Consider the following 16,978-nt stretch of genomic DNA (forward strand, 5'->3'; position numbering starts at 1 on the left):
AGGGCCCAGAGACATCAATGGTGTAATGGTTTGGGGATATTAACTCAGCCAAAGCAAGGTCCAGGAGAGACAGCCCCGTAGTCCAGACACAGCAAGCAGGATGTGGTAGCAGTTTGTTTTACTCCAGAGGAGATTACCGGATTTAGAGAGAGTTGTGACACAATTGGCTCATGAGTTATTAGAGAAACCAGCAAAAGAGCATGCCATTCACAGCCTCCTTGTTACACTGTCAATGTCAAGAACTTATGATCTAAAGATTAGAACAATCACAAACTGGGGCCATATCAAGAGGGTAGTCATTACTGATTAGGGCTTAGCATTGAGAGGGAAGGGCCTTTACTTGGGTAGGGACTAGTTGAATAAGACTGATTGGGCCAAGGGATATTCAGAGAGCTCGTTTGGGTGGCCTGATTATACATCAGTGTTTCTTTTTTTCTTCAGATCAAGGAGAAAAACGAGCAACAGGTTCCCTTGCTCGCTCCCTGAGGGGTCCTGTCTGACATTTTTAGTGTCCTGACCAAAGCTAACAAAATGACGTTTTCCCCTGGCTGCTCAAAGGCGCTTTGTGGATCTTAGTTTGGACCAGCGGTTGAACCCAGACCCATGGCTGGGAACACACCAAGTGCTAATCGTTGAACCACCAGGGAATTCCCTAAAATAACACTTCAGGCTGCATGGCTTTCAACAGAAATAGGATAATGTTTATTTGCTTCCAGTTTCTGCTGGATGTCGGCTTGAGTTGGGTTTAAGTAGTCTGATGTATGTATGCTAAGTCGCTTCAGTCCTGTCCGACTCTTTGTGACCCTGTGGACTGTAGCCCTCCAGGCTCCTCTGTCCATGGGATTCTCCAGACAAGAATACTGGAGTGGAGAGCCATTCCCTTCTCCAGAGTGTCTTCCAGACCCAGGGATCGAACCTGAGTCTCCTACAGCTTCTGCATTTTTTAACCACTGAGCCACTGGGGAAGTAACCTGAGACCCTGTGGAAACACTTCAGTGATCAGAAGCATTCAAGACCAATTCTCTTAAGCCCTACCTCCCTCACTGGATCCTCTGCCCACCTAAGGAGGATGAAACACCTCCCCCACAACAGGTAGGATTTCGGCGACCCTCCCCCAGCGGTGTCGCTTTTCTTCCCAGTCTTCCTGTGTGTGCGCGTGTGTGTGTGCGTGCGTGTGTGTGTGTGTGTGTGGCGGGGGCAGGTGCCCTTGCTTGAGGCCTTGGCACTAATTACCCAGGAGACCTTGCGCTAAGGCTACGGTCATCCAATGAACGTGCAGAAGCGGGGCTTCCCTGGAGACCGAACATCCGCCAGTGGGACTTGTGGTGGATTCCCAGTGGTCCTTTTGATTGCTGTGGAGTCTGGCCGGTCAGAAGCCCTGGTGTCTGGTGTTGGGAGCGAGGTGAAGGGCCAAGAAGGAAGAGGAGGCTCTGTGCTCACTGGACAGTGGCGGGTCTTAGGGAGTAACGCGGCGGAATCCAAATGAGTCCTTGGAGTGTCTCTTCCGCTGCGTTGAGGGAACTAGCTGAGGTAAAGGCCACGTGCTCCAGCTTCTTCCCTGGCCGATTCCCCACCCGAATATGAACTCCCCGAGTGAGGGGCTGCTGGTCCAGGGCAATGAGGCCTCCAGGAGTGGTGTCCCTATTTCTGACGACCAGTGTTATGAGGTGTGAGTGAGACTTGGAGATGCAACTGAAGCAGAAACGTTGGGGAACCTGGAGTCCATCCTGTTTCTGTGGGGGACAAGGTTTGAGGCCAGGCTGCACCTGGAGCGGGAGATGAGAGTTGGTACCTTTTTTCTTAGGGCCCTGGCCGTGGTGGAGAGTTTTGAGCACCGGAAGGACAGGGACTTGGTTCGGCTTTTAAACATTCTCCGAAACCCGTTGACTGGAAGAACAGAGTGTAGGGGGAGATAAGGACTTTGAGGCGGAGCGAAGTCGTGGGTTTTCCTTGGGCACAGCTGTGAAAAGGGGTGTCGCTGGGGACAGTGTCACAGAGGAGACGTTAGCCAGCCACCTGGCTCTGGTACGGCCAGAGGGCCAGGGAACGCCTGAGCTGCTGGATCACCTCCAGGGACACGTTCCTCCTTAGCGGGCCAGTTTCACAGATTGCTAGGGCTGCAGAAGCACTTTTGGTAAATGGAGCTTTTCCCAGTCCCTCACTTATTCTAACCCCGCCCCCCAAACCCCACATTCTCTGCGTTTGAAGTGCATTTAAGGGGCTCTTCCCCTGCTATTCTGCCACTCTTCGGCTTGGGGACTTTGGAGAACCGTGTTACTGGGGTCATGAGAGCAGACGGGATTCTCTGGAGGCGGTATGGAAGTTCCTCCTTGAGTTGGTACCAGTACATGGAAGGGCTTTGAGGTGAGTCTGAGCTGGTTTAGATCAATGCAGGTGTCATTGTTTTCTGGTGTGGGTGAACAGCAGGAGAGAGCTTCAAATGTCAGCTTCAAATGACTGCCCGTGTTTTCTGAAGGTTCAGGTCAAAGGAGGAAGGCTCTTGCACCCAGGTCTTTGGAGGCTCCATCTGACTGGGCAGTGGGGGAGATGTGTGGGAAGATGGATGGTGGGTTTTCAAGAATGAGACTGTTGATGGTTTTATTTGTCCCTGTTATACCAGGGTAGTGTGACCTTTGAGGATGTGGCCCTGTACTTCTCCTGGGAGGAATGGTGTCTTCTTGATGAGGTTCAGATACACCTGTACCTTGATGTCATGCTGGAGAACTTTGTGTGCATGCTGGGTAAGGCCTGCACATTCACCTCCCTCCTCTGAGCTAGGCTCTGCCTTTCTCCTTTTTCCCAGGGACAGCTCTGTCCTTGTGACAACTGGACAGTGGACTCTGTTATCATTTCATTTCATTTCTTTATTTGGCTTCTTCTTCCTCGGGTCTTAGTTGTGGCAGGTGATATCTTCATTGTTGCAAGAGGGTTCTTTCCTTGAGGTGTGCAGTCTTCTCTCTAATTGTGGCGTGTACAGACTCCAGAGCTCTTGGGCTTACTTGCCCTTCACTGTGGGAGCTAGGTCCCAGACCAGGAATTCAACCCATGTCCCCTGCATTGCAAGACAGATTCTGAACCACTAGACCACCAGGGGAGTCTGCACTACTTTCTTGCTAAATTGCTTGGTTATGTGTCGAGATTATTATGGCAAGGCCAGAGTACATCCCAACACTGGTAGCTCCAAAGTTGGTGCTAAGGATTCAAGGTCAGTAGTCTTTTGTTGTTTTTAAGTTTATTGCAATATTGTGTTTAATACAATCTTTAATTTTGTGTTAATTTCTCCTGTACAGGGAAGTGACTCAGTTATACATATATATATATATATAACACTTATATATATATATGTATAACTGAGTCACTTCCCTGTATATATATATATATATATATATATATATATATATATATTCTTTTTCTTTTCCCTTATGGTATATCACAAGATATTGACTATAGTTCCCTGTGCTATAGAGTAGGACCTTGTGCTTTATCCATCCTGTATGTACTAGCTTGCATTTGCTAATCTCGAACTCCCAATACTTCCCTCACCCACCTGCCTCCCACTTGGAAATCACAAGTCTGTTCTCTATGTCTGTAAGTCTGTTTCCTAGATGTGTTGATTCCACATATAAATGATACCATATGGTATTTTTGTTTTTACTTCTTACTCATTTCACTTTTAGAATGATAATGTCTAGGTCCATGCATGATGCTGCAAATGGCATTATTTAATTCTTTTTTTATGGCTCAGTAATATTCTATTGTGTATATGTACCACATTTTTATCCATTTATCTTAGGTTATTTCCATGTCTTACTTTATTTAGGTTATTTCCATGTCTTGGCTAATGTGAATAGGGCTGCTATGAACATTTGGGTGAATGTATCTTTTCAAATTATAGTTTTTTCTGGGTGTATTACCAGAAGTGGAATTGCTGGGTCATATGACAACTAGTTTGTTTCTTGAGGAACCTCCATACATTTTTTCATAATGGCTGCATTAATTTACATTCCTACAAACAGTGTAAGAGACTTCCCTTTTCTCCACACCATCATCAACATTTGTTAATTGTAGACTTTATAATTTTGGCCATTCTGACAGTTTTTCAGTGGTACCTAGTTGTAGTTTTGATTTGCATTTCACTGATAATTAGCAATGATCTAGCACCATTTCATGTGTGTATTGGCCATCTGTGTGTATTCTTTGGACAAAAGTCTGTTTAGGTCTTCTGCCCTTTTTCCCAGTGCATTGGTTGTTTTCTTGTTATTGAGTTGTATTGCTGTTTATATATTTTGGAAATTAAGCCCTTATCAATTGCATCATTTCCAGATATTTTCTTCCAGTTAGTATGTTCTCTTCATTTTGTTTTCAGTTTCCTTTGTTGTGCAAACAAATCTTTGTAATTTTGATTAGGTCCCATTTGTTTATTTTTGCCTTTATTTCTGTTTCCTTGGGAGACTGTCAGGGTCAGTAGTTTTGCTGTCCAACTGATAGATCCCTCCTTACTTACCCTCTCTTTGTCCAGGTATCTGTTTAAATGCATGGTGTGTGTGTTTGGTTCCATTCTTGTACCTGACATGTTTTTGTTGCTGACTGTACAACAGACTGTTGTCACTGACGTGGTCAATACTGAAACAGACCTTGAGACGTTTATGCAAAACTTTTTCAAGGTTCCTATTGCTCTATATCTGCACTGGCATTTGCTATTTTATGTAACTTTTCAGTTTTTTTTCCCTAACAGTGTGTTTACAGGCCATTTGTTTATCTTTAGAAAAATATCTTTTCTTTTTGGTATACATGTTTTTGAAATGTTTCCTCCTGATTTTTTCTGCGATGTTTATAGTGTCAGTTAATGTACAAGTTTTTCAGTTTTTTTGTTTTTGCTCCAGCTTTCTTGAGGTACAGTTGACACATTATGTAATATAAGTTGGGCTTTCCTGGTGGCTCAGTGGTAAAGTGGAGAAGGAAATGGCAACCCACTTCAGTATTCTAGCCTGGAGAATCCCATGGACAAAGGAGCCTGGTGGGCTACAGTCCATGGGGTTGTAAAGAGTCAGACACGACTGAGCGACTAACACACACAAACACACACACAGTGGTAAAGAATCCGCCTGCAATGCAGGAGCCGCAGGAGACATATCCCTGAGTCGGAGAGATCCCCTGGAGGAGGGCATAGCAACCCAATCCAGTAATCTTGCCTGGAGAATTTCATAGACAGAGGAGCCTGGCGGGCTACAGCCCATAGGGTCACATGGAGTCAGACGCGACTGAAATGACTTGGCACACAGGCACATGATACAAGTTAACATATACAATGGAAATTGTTCATTGCTTTGAAGTCCAGTTTGACTATTTTTTCTTTTGTTGATTTTGCCTTTATTGTCATAGGCAAGAAATCGTGGCTGAAACCAACATTTTAAAAGTTTTCCCTTTTTTTCCCCCACCTCTGACCCCATGGACTGTCACCTGCCAGGCTCCTCTGTCCATGGAATTATCCAGACCAGACTGGAGTGAGTAGCCAGCCATTCCCTTCTCTAGGGGATCTTCCCAACCCAGGAATCAAACCCAGGTCTTCTGCATTGCAGGCAAATTCTTTACCGACTGAGCCACCAGGGAAGCCCAAGAATACTGGAGTGGGTAGTCTATCCCTTCTCCAGGGGATCCTCCCGACCCAGGGGTCGAACCGGGGTCTCCTACATTATGGGTGGATTCTTTACCAACTGAGCTACCAGGGAAGCCCTTATGATATTAAGTAAGACACTAACTTCATTCTTGTACATGTGGGTATCCAGTTTTAACAACTCTATTCGTTGAAAAGACTCTCCTCATTGAATGGTATTGGTCTTGTCAGTAATTATTGGATCATAGGTTATGAGGGTTGATATATAGAATCTCCAATCTCTGTTCTGTTTCACTGGAGTATATATCTGTCTTTATGTTATTAGCTTGCTGTAGTTATCGTAATAATGTGTGAAATATGTCTTACATACAATTCCTTAATCCCACTTGGTCATGATGTATAATTCTTTTTATGTAGCTTTTGAGTCAATTCCGTGATACTTCGTATTTTTGCATCTGTGTTCATGAGAGTTATTGGTGTATGCTTTATTCTTCGTGTCTTTGGTGTCAATGTTGGCCTCACAGCATTAGTTCGGAGCGGTCCCTCTGTCTCTGTCCTCTGAAAGCCGTTGTAGAGAACTGTGTGTCTTCCTGAAGTGTTTGCCATATTTCACCAGTTACCCATCTGGGCCAGTTGCATTCTGTTTTGGAAGGTTACTCCTTATTGATTCAGTTACTTTAACAGATGTATACCTATTTAGAATGTATATATACTTCTGTGGGTTTTGGCAGACTGTATTTTTCAAGAAACTGTCCATTTCATTTAGGTTATCACATTTATGATCTTGGAGATTCCCATTTATTTCATTATTATCCTTTAATGTCCATTTTAAGGAACCAGCTTTGACTTTGTTGGTTTTTCTTTGTCGATTTTTTAAGTTATTTCTTTTCTTCTTCCTTTGGATTTAATTTTCTCCTTTTCTAGTTTCCTAAGATGATTGCTATTAGACCTTTCTTCTTTTCTAATACATGCATTCAGTGCTGTATATTGCCCTAAAACACTGCCTTCACTGCATACACATATTTCAAGAAGTGTTGTGTTTATTTGAAAATACTTAAAAATTAATCTTGATATTTCTTCTTTGACCCATGTTTTATTTGGATTTAATTTCTCAGTATTGTGTGATTTTCCAGCTATCTTTTTGTTACTGGTTCTAGTATAATTTCACCATGCTCTGAGAACAGACATTGTATGATTTCTGTTGTTTGAAATTTGTTAGGGTGTGTTTTCTGGCCCATGATGTGCTCTGTCTTGTGAATATTCCATGTCAGATTAAGACTACTCTGCTGTTACATGGAGTAGACTAGTAGTCTATAGAAGTCCATATATCCAGCAATTGATGATTTGGGGAAGTTGACCCCTTTGTCACTGTGTCACTTTCTTTACTCATGATAGCCTTGCTTAAGTGGGGTCTGGTTGGCTATTTGTTTATTTTTCTGGGTCTTTATGGATGTGCACCCTTCTCTCTAGTTGTGGCAAGTGGAGTTACTGTCTAGTTGAGGTGCTTGGGCTGGTGGCACCTCTTGTTGAGGAGCAAAGGCTTTAGAACATTTGGGCTTCAGTAGTTGCAGCTCCTGGACTCGAGAGCACAGGCTCATTAGTCGTGACTCATAGGCTTAGTTGCCTCACCCCATGTGGCAGCTTCCCAGACCAAGGATTGAACCCAAATCTTCTGCATTGGCAGGCGGAGTCTTTACCCCGGAGCCACCGGGGAAGCCCTGCCCTTGTTCTTTGTTCATTTGTTAGTCTACCACTCTTTCTTTCTGTGGTGTTAATCGAGCAATTTGTATGCTTTTATTTTCTCACCTTTATTAGCTTATCAGCCCTATTTGCTGCTTTTTTTAAATTTAGTTATGCTAAAATTTGCATTATGTATTTAGAAATGGTTTAAGACTCCTCCCATATAATGCTATATGGCTTCGTGGGTAGTTTATATATATATACACACACACATACACATATATATATATGTATGTGTGTATATATATATATATATATATATATGTTATTTTCCCCCGCTCTGTCAGTCTTGCGAGATCTTAGTCCCCTGACCAGGCATTGAACCTGGGTCCCTGGCAGTGAAAGTGCAGGGTCCTAACCCCTGAAACACCAGGGAATTCCTACCTCATAATTTTAAAATATCCTTACTGAAGTTCTGTGGTTGCCTAGTAGATAGGACTCTGGGCTTTCACTGCTGTGGACCAGTTCAAACAAGCTAGTATCTGTTAGAGCTGAGAAGACATTTCTCCAAATAAGACATGCAAATGGGAACCTTGTACATAAAAAAAGCTCAATATCACTAATGGTCAGGAAAACGCAAAATTAAAATGGCATTGAGATACCACCTCACACCTGTTATAATGTCTGTTAGGAAAAGACAAGAAATAATGCTGAGGAAGATGTGAAGTAAGGGGACATCTTGTGCACACTTGGGGTGAATGCACATTGCTGCAGACACTGTAGAATAGAGCATGGAGAATCCCACAATATTAAATAAGGAACTACAGTATGATCCAGCAACTCCAACTCTGTATTTATCCAGAGGGATTGGAATCATCCTTTCAAAAAGACACCCACCCGTACCCCATGTTTATTGTGGCATTATTTTACCCTATCCAAGAGATGGAAACGAAGGCAGTATTGTCATTTGCAACCACATGGAAGGACCTTGAGGGCATTATGCCGAGTGAAATAGGTCAGAGAAAGACAAATACAGTTCTTCCTGTTTCCTCAGAGCTTTGGTTCCAGCATACGTGCTTATATTGATATCTGCGGATGCTGAAATTCTGTAGTCACACCGCTGATTCTGAGATTTTCACACTTGTAGATTCATCTAACTACAGATCATGTAATGCCGTGTAAATTTATTGAAAAATAGGCATGTACGAGAGGACCCAATCTTTTGTAATCCATGTTGTCCTATGTTTATCTGTAGTGTGTGATTATACATATATAATGAATCTTTAAAACAACAACAACACCAAACTCTGATGTAGACAAAGGATTAGTGATTGACAGAGTGAGGGAAGTAGGGTAGGTGAAATGTCTGAAGGGTGATGGAAGTTACAGACTTCTAGTTGTGAGGTGAATAAATCCTGAGGGTGTAATGTACAGCATAGTGGTTGTAGTTAACTAGATTGCAGTTAGGACTTGTATCAGTTAGGTCTTGTATCATTTGTAACCCATGTTGTTATTCAGCTGGGAATGGGAGTCCTTTGGGCTTCACAGGATGGACATGACTCTGGTCTCAGCAAAAGAGCTTGGAGATTCTCTGACCAAGATGAATGGCAAGTGGGGAAGGGCTTGATATCAAGTCTGTGTTCAAGTCATACCAGGAAGATATGACTTCCATCCTTTGACTAGTGTTGTAGTGCCATAGCCAATGGCTACAAATGACTTCTCTCATCTGTCTCTGTTCCTGACATTCTGCCAGCTTGCCATTTCTGCTACTTCTCATTTTTAGTCTGACTCTAGCCTGGGTTTCATTGCTTCTCTCCTCTATAAGCCACTTGTCTCATGTGGGCTTCACACTTGTTTTCCTTGTGGTTCTTATTGACAAAATTTTTTATGTCCTTAAACATGCATGTATGCTTTACTGTTTCTTGAACAGCAGCCACTTGTTGCAGCCAGCTTTTCTGGGCCACTCATGTTCAGTATACTTCACAGTGTCCCCAGCCACTGGCAGATATGGTCTTCGTAAAAGCCATTAACAGAGGAGTGAATTGTAGAGCACGCCTTTCACCTTGGGTCACATCCAGTCCTTAGGTCCTGTGCTTGGTGAGAACAGCTGCTTTCTCAATTTGACTCCAACTTCATGTCCTGAACATGATTGTATGGACTGCTTCTTTCATGTGGCAGATGCACAATTGTGATGGTGTCATTCCCTTCAAGAAAGTTAACCAGAACTTCACCATCACTTGTTTCTTTTCAGGTTCTTGGCGTGGAGTCCAGGATGAAGAGACACCTTCTGAACAGAGCGAATCTGCAGAAGGAGTCTCACAGATTAGGACTGCCAAGGCCAGTTTGTCCCCTGAAAAGGCCCAGCCCTGTAAGATATGTGTCCCAGTCTTGAGAGACATTTTGCATTTGGCTGAAGAGGAAGGAACAAATAGGACACAGAAAGCATACACATGTAGGGCATGTGGGAAAGAATTCTATTTTACTGCAAACATTCAACAGCACCAGAAGAAATACATTAAAGAGAAACCCTTTCCGTATGATATGGTGAGATCCTCACTTTTGAAAAGCTGCACAATCTGTGCAACAGGGAATCTCTCTACCAACATGGAGATTGAGAATGACTTCAAGGCCAACATGGTAGTTCAGCCACAGGCCACTAATACCAGGAAGAAACTGAACAACAGTGAGGAGGGTGAAGCTATTTTTCACAGTGACAGAAGCCATCAGAACTGGGGAGAAGGCAAGATGTCCTCCAGCCACACAGACATACTTGTTCAGGGTGAGAGAATTCTCACTACTGAAGGGTCTTGTGAGAGCAACAAAGTTAGGAATGCCAGCACCCAAAGAAATAGTGTTACTCAGCACCAGAAAGTTCACACTAGAGAAGGGTCTTTTGAATGCAGCCATTGTGGAAAATGTTTTACCCACAAGTCCGGTTTCCTTGCACATCAGAGATTTAACTGTGGAGGAATGTTTTATGATTGTACTGAATGTGGGAAATCCTTTAGCCGAAGGAAATACCTCGTTGCCCATAGAAAAATCCACACTGGAGAAAAACCTTTTGAGTGCAAGGAATGTGATAAATCTTTTACCCGAAAGGGCAACTTAATGGAACATCAGAGAGTTCACACTGGAGAAAAGCCTTACCAGTGCAACCAATGTGGAAAGTTTCTTGTCAGCAAATCTAGTTTGTCTGTACATCAGAGAGTTCATAGTGGGGAAAGGCCTTATAAATGCAGTGACTGTGGGAAATCTTTTATTACTAGGTCTGCTCTCTATTCTCATCTGAAAGTTCACACTGGAGAAAGGCCTTTTGAGTGCACTGAATGTGGGAAATCTTTTACTAGTAAGTGGATCCTTTGTAATCATCAGAGAGTACACAGTGGAGAAAGACCTTTTGAGTGCAGTGAATGTGGAAAATTCTTTAGCCGAAACGAACAACTCAGTGCCCATATGAATGTTCACAGTGGAGAAAAACCGTATGACTGCAGTAAATGTGAGAAATCTTTTCCTGCTAGCTCAAGCCTTCGTCATCATCAGAGAGTTCACATTGGAGAAAAGCCTTCTGAGTGCAGTGAAATCCTTTAATGATAGGTCAGGCCTTCACCGTCATCAGAGAGGTCACACTGTTGAAAGGACTTTTGAGTGAAGTAAATCTGGGTAATCCTTTAGCCAGAGACAGCTTTTGCATACCCATGGGAAAATCCTCACTGGAGAAAAAGCCTTTGAGTGGAGGAATGTGATAGATCTTTCACCCACAAGTTCCACTTGTTTCAACATCTGAAAGTTTCATACTGTAAGGGGCCTCGTGAGTATATCAAATATATATGGTACTGACGTGGGAGGAGTTTGAGGTGGTAACAGGGTGGGAAGTACTTGTGCGTCACTGTGCAGCAAATGGCCCCTTTCTAGGGAGGAAATTGAGCAGAGAAATTATGTGTCATCTATTTGTGATTTCCCAGCAATGGGCATGGATATGGATTCAGTGCCAGGTTGCCTTGTTCAGGACATGGGCAGTCTGGTCATCTCAGCCCTCTTCCACCCACCCCGTCAATTTTGAGGACTGAAAGAACACTTTATCCATCCTCATACTTCTGCCCTGCTCCATCCCCACCAGAATATCTCTGCTCATACCCCAGTCCTATTCTGATGAACAGTAGTTTCTTTTCTGTGGCATTCAACATTATTGCCATTTGAGGTGTCTAGCTTAGAGAGGTAGAGGGACTTCCATAACAGCTCACTACTGCCAGACCATTCATATGTATGATTCTTCTACACTGCATGTGTCCACTGGCTTCTCTTCTGTCCCTAGGAGCAGGGACTGGCCACACCTGACATGTGCATCTTTACCAGGGCTCCGAGCTCTTCCTCTCCCAGTGTACGTCTCCTTCCTGCAAACGTTCTCCTGCTTGATAAATTCTTCTCAGGGACAGCAGCACTAAACCAGGCAGCCTGGAAAGGATCATTGTCCTTGTTTCCCCATCACATGGTTGACCCGCTCACCGTTCTGGACAGTGTGAGGGACACTGAATGACTAAGAATGTCTTCTGTGGCCTTCACAAGGCCTGGTCCCCAAGGCTTCTCTTCCTACCCCTTTACCCATCAGCTCACTGCTCTTCCCACCCTTCCAGAAAAATGTAACTCACTAAAATGGTGATTGTTAATTACCAAGAACTCGCCCTCCCCCATCTTGGAACCTACACTTGACCTACCTATCTTAAAAACTAAGACTGAATGCAGGCTGACCCCTCCAGTGAAGACTATAAAACCTCACTTAGAAATATAATTTAAATCACATTTCCTTCAGAATTATTAATGTTGAGTTTTTTTTCTCCATATGTCTGTTTTTTACCTGTATCTCTTGTTTAGTTAAATTTCTGTTCTTTTGAGTACTTTATTTTGTATGATTTGGCCATTTTCTCTTTCCTTGACAAATATGGGATTGGGGAAACAAAGACATTTGTGATATTTCATTCATTCACCAATAGTGTGAATGACTTCTGCATGGAATTGTAATTTAGAGTACTAAAAGAGTGTTTTCTTGTTTTCCTCATTTTTTTTTTTTTACTATGCATAATGTAATGGCCCCATACATTATAAAGGGTTTAAATAAATCTGCCTTGTTAACATATGCTACCTCAGTCTTAAGTCCAGACATTGAATCATATAGTAAATTAAGCCGTGATTTGTAGTGTTTGGCAATTTTCCTGGTATATATACTCTCAGCCAATGTCACATTGCGAACATGATGTCACTGAACATGGAGTTGGGAAGCATTGCCAGTAGCCCACCATTGTGTGTTTTTTTTCCCACTGTACAGATACAGCCACTTAAGAATGTAGCTAATGAACCCACAGTAGAATGATTTTTTAAAAATCTATTTTTGCCTGCGCTCTGTCTTCCTTGCACACAGGCTTTCTCTAGTTGCATTCAGTGGGGGCTGCTCTTTTGTTTTTGTGTGCAGGCTTCTCGTTGCAGTGGCTTCTCTTGTTGTGCAGCGCTGTCTCTAGAGAGTGTGGCCTTCGGTAGTTGCAGCTTGCAGGGCCTAGAGCACACGGGTTTCAGTAGTGGTGGCCCATGCTCTCTAGAGGGCTGGCTCAGCAGTTTTTGTGCACGGGTTTAGTTTCCCCATGGCATGTGGGATCTTACCGGACTAGGAATTAAACTTGTGTCTCCTGCATTGGCAGGCAGATTCTTAACCACTAGACCACCAGGGAAGCCCCAGGATGATTTTTTAAAGAGATAGCATTTGCTTATTTGTTTTAAAAATCATTTAATGAATGTGGAGTTGACTTACAATAAACTGCACATAGTTTAAAATGTACATTTTAACTTTGTGATACTTGTGTATACCTCTGAAAATGGTTTCCTCCTGCCAGTTTTAATTCATTCTCAACATTAACGTTACTGATACAAGAGCATATTCTACTTTTGTAATGACTGTTTTCAAATGTATATATAAGTGGAATAACTGTTGGATCCTACCACTGTCTTACCTCACTTTTTATATCTAAATTTTGAGACACAGAATAGGCAGGCCTGCTCCTGACCCCATGATGGGTATGTGGGTAGTTGAATTTTTCATGGCCTTGTTTTCCTTCAGCCTGGCAAGATTAGATGAGACTTTATAGGAAGACTTGTCAGGCGGTCATGTGTATCTGTAGCATCTGTACCTGTAGGTGTTTGAATCGCTTATGCAACATTAGTTGTTCTTTGAATAGAAATTCAAAACATGCTCTTGAACATCACTTGATGAAAATTAAATCCTTTTCCAAGGAAGTTTACAGCTATCAAAAAGTATTGACCCACTACTTTGAATGTTTATTTCAAATCAGTTACTGTATTAGTTGATATATTTGGGTTTAAATATATCTTGTTATTTTTGTGGATTTCTTTTCCTACCCGTTCTTTATCTTCTCATTAAAACAATTTTAAACATTCTTTATTAGTTATTTCAAATTCAGTTTGTTTACTAAACTAAAAAATTTAACATATTACAGCACAGTTATAGATACTTATAGGCATTACAAGGAGTATCAAGTATTGATTCGTTTGTTCCATAGGAATATATATGTTCTTCAAGCTATGCATAAGAATTCTTTCATTCTAAATCTCTAAGCAAATATTGTTCATACTTTACACAGTTAATGACATGTGTGTCAAGATTCAGATGTATTTCTCAAATCATCATTCCTTTCTATCATCAGTGATTCTTGAACTGGAATTATAGCCCCTTTTCCACTGTCTTTAAATAGAACCTTAGCTTCCCTTTATATGTGTTAATTTTGAATTAATTTTCTCACTTTACTTCCAATCATTTTGTTGCATCCGTTCTTGAATGACAAGTTTGTTGACATGTTTGCTGTATATAGAAATTGTGGTTTGTGATTTTCTTTTCTGCTGTAGGTGTAGTTCCATTGTGTCCTATTCTGTAGGTATATATAGGAAGGAATTGCAAGAAATAACATCATTTTGTTTACATACTTCTTGTCTCAGCATAGATTAAGAACAGAGGGGCTACCATTTAACTTGAGACCTAATAAGTGGAGTGATTTACAGTTGTCCCAGTAAAGAGGGCTGAAAGTGCTGAATTTGTAGGTAAAATAATAAATGAGTGTCTGGTGATCAAACTGAGAGATTATAATAGGAACTGGGTAAGTTCTCTCCAATCCAGTTTTCTCTTTTTCTGAATACCCAGCTTCCCTTCTGCTTGAGTTAAATGGTATAAATGTGTTTCACACAAAAGTAAATGGGCAGAAATGATTGTGAAGTTGTGTCAGAACATGGTTAGGTCTGAAAATTAAAATTAAACTAAAATTAAACAGGAGAAAAGCATATAAATGTTACTAAATTTTTACACATACATCAGCGCCTTCACATGAGAATGAAAACCTGAAGAACTGACAAGAGTGGCAAGGTTTGTTTTATACATTTAGACAAAAAAAATAAACTTTTAAAAATGACAAAAACTAGGGGGTTTGGCTATAGGTAGTAAATTGGTGAAAAAGTAACAAGCTATGTTAATACAGTTTTCTCCACTGTGAATTCTCTGTCTCTGGTGGTTAGAATGTACCCACTGGTACAGAGAAGGACCTTTCACCTGGGAGATTTATCTCCTTTCAGGGAAGCAAGATGTGGGTGTGATGGGAGGTAGGAATGGGGGGAAGGCAGAGTGAACCTCCCTAATTCAATGAGTTTTTTCACCTCTTTGAGCTTGAGTTATCCGGTATGCCGAAGGGCTAATTTTTGAGGTACTGTGTCCTGAATTCAACAAGGTCAACAAGAAAAAGGGTTAGGAAAGACCCCCCACAATACACACACCTACCCAGGCAGCACACAGCCTGTCCCCCTGTGAGTTGATTCTTCCAGGGAAGTGCAGCGATCCCACCAGTTACGTTGTAAGGGGTTGTGACCCCCTCTACTCTCTTACAAGTGACTTTCTTCCTTTCCCCTCTATATTTGGGCCCTGATGTGGGATCTTAGTCCCCTCACCAGGGGTTGAACCTATGCCCTCTGCAGTGGAAGTGTGGAGTCTTAACCACTGGGCCGCCAGGGAAGTCCCCCAAGTGATTTTCATCTGTTCCTTTCTATAACTGTCGACTGTTGGTCTCCAACAGCTCTTTACCTCCTTGGGTTTCCCCACTTCTTGGGGTTGCTTTTCCAGACACCCCTGAATTGGAGAAGACCTGGACAGGGGTTCGGGGTCACTGTGGGCCTCTTGGTTCCTGTCTGGGCTTTTCAGGTAGACCAGAGCCCAGGGATGTAGGGGGAACCCCATGAGGGTTAATCCGCTGAAACTCTTCCTGCTCTCCTCTTCCACATGGAGCTTGATGAGGACTTTTCCTTCCTGCCCCCCCTCCCCTCTCAGAGGGGACGATGAGAAAGGAGGTGAGCCACTCTGGTATTCTTTCCTAGAAAATTCTATGGGTAGAGGAGACTGGCGGGCTACAGTCCATAGGGTTGCAAAGAGTCAGACACGAAAGAAGCAACTGAGCGCACACACAGATTGAAAAACCTTACAGTTGCCCAGCTTAAAGACCAAAGAGCCCAGAGACAACAGTGGCTTAATGGACAGGGGATCTTCCCCAAAGCAAGCTCCTGAAGAGATACACGTACCATGGTCCACAGACAGCAGGCAGGAAGCAGCAGCAGTCTTTCTTCACTGGGGACTACAGGGAAGTTACCTGCTTTAGGGGGAAGTGATGTGAGGTTGACTCATTGGTTCTCACGGAAACCAGCAGAAGAGCACACCACTCCCAGCCTCTCTGATATACTGACAGTGTTTAGAAGTTACAGAAACAGTCACTAGCTGGGGCTAGAGCAAGAAGATCGAGTTTGTGCTGTGCGTTTACAACTAAGGGATGTCCAATTCCATATAACACTATGGCTTCCTGGGTAGTTTGCATATTTGGCTGTGCTGGTTCATAGTTGCAGCAGCTGGAATCTTCAGTCTTCACTGCAGCTTGCAGGATCTTTAGTTTGCAGCATGTTGTATCTAATTCCCCAAGCAGGGATCAAACCCAGGCTCACTATGTTGGAAGTGTGGAGTCTTGGCTAATGGGTCGCCAGGGAAGTCCCTGAATACCTTATTTTTTAATAATTTTGTTTTCATTTTTATTTCTTGGGTATACTGGATCTTCATTGCTTTGCATGGGGTTTCTTTAGTTGCGGTGAGCGGGAGCTATCTTCCTTGCAGTGTGTGTGCTTTTCATTGCTATGGATTATCTTGTTGCAAAGCATAGGCTCTGTGCACGTGGGCTTAGTAGTTGGGGCTCACAGGCTTTAGAGCTCAGGCTTGGTAGTTGTAGTGCATGGGCTTAGTTGTTCCCTGGCAACTACTCTTTTAAACACCAGCTACCTGTTGTAGTCAGATTTTCTGGAGCCTGGGTGTACAGTATATTTCTGAACAGTCACAGGTCACCAGCAGATGTGGTCCTGGTAAAAGCCATTGACAGAGGAGTGGTTTGTAGACATGCCTTTTACCTTGGGTCACATCCAGTCTTTGTGTCCTGGACATGGTGAGAGGAGCTGCTTCCTCAGTCTGACTCCAGCTTCATACCCTGAACACAGTTCTGTGAACTGCTTCTTTCATGTGTCATGTACAATTGTGTGTCATTCCCTCCAATAAAGTCAACAAGAACTTCACCATCACTTCTGTGTTTTCAGGATTGTGGTGTGGAACCC

At 42.7% G+C, this 16,978-nt stretch overlaps 1 protein-coding gene and 1 pseudogene across 1 annotated transcript; both read left to right on the plus strand.

The window, feature by feature from the left end:
- The first annotated feature begins 1,580 nt into the window (after positions 1-1,580).
- On the plus strand, positions 1,581-16,945 carry LOC145512466 (uncharacterized). The gene is made up of 3 exons (XM_081506154.1): positions 1,581-1,667; positions 2,621-2,741; positions 9,546-16,945. The coding sequence occupies exons 1-3, from the start codon at positions 1,581-1,583 to the stop codon at positions 10,880-10,882; spliced, it is 1,545 nt and encodes a 514-aa protein (XP_081362280.1). The 3' UTR covers positions 10,883-16,945.
- The window catches only part of LOC145512467 (uncharacterized), a 40,090-nt pseudogene continuing 39,023 nt past the window's right edge, over positions 15,912-16,978 (plus strand).

Source organism: Giraffa tippelskirchi, chromosome 7 (genome assembly GCF_054371585.1).
Source record: "Giraffa tippelskirchi isolate mGirTip1 chromosome 7, T2T-mGirTip1v1.2.pri, whole genome shotgun sequence".
Classification (NCBI taxonomy): Eukaryota; Metazoa; Chordata; class Mammalia; order Artiodactyla; family Giraffidae; genus Giraffa; species Giraffa tippelskirchi.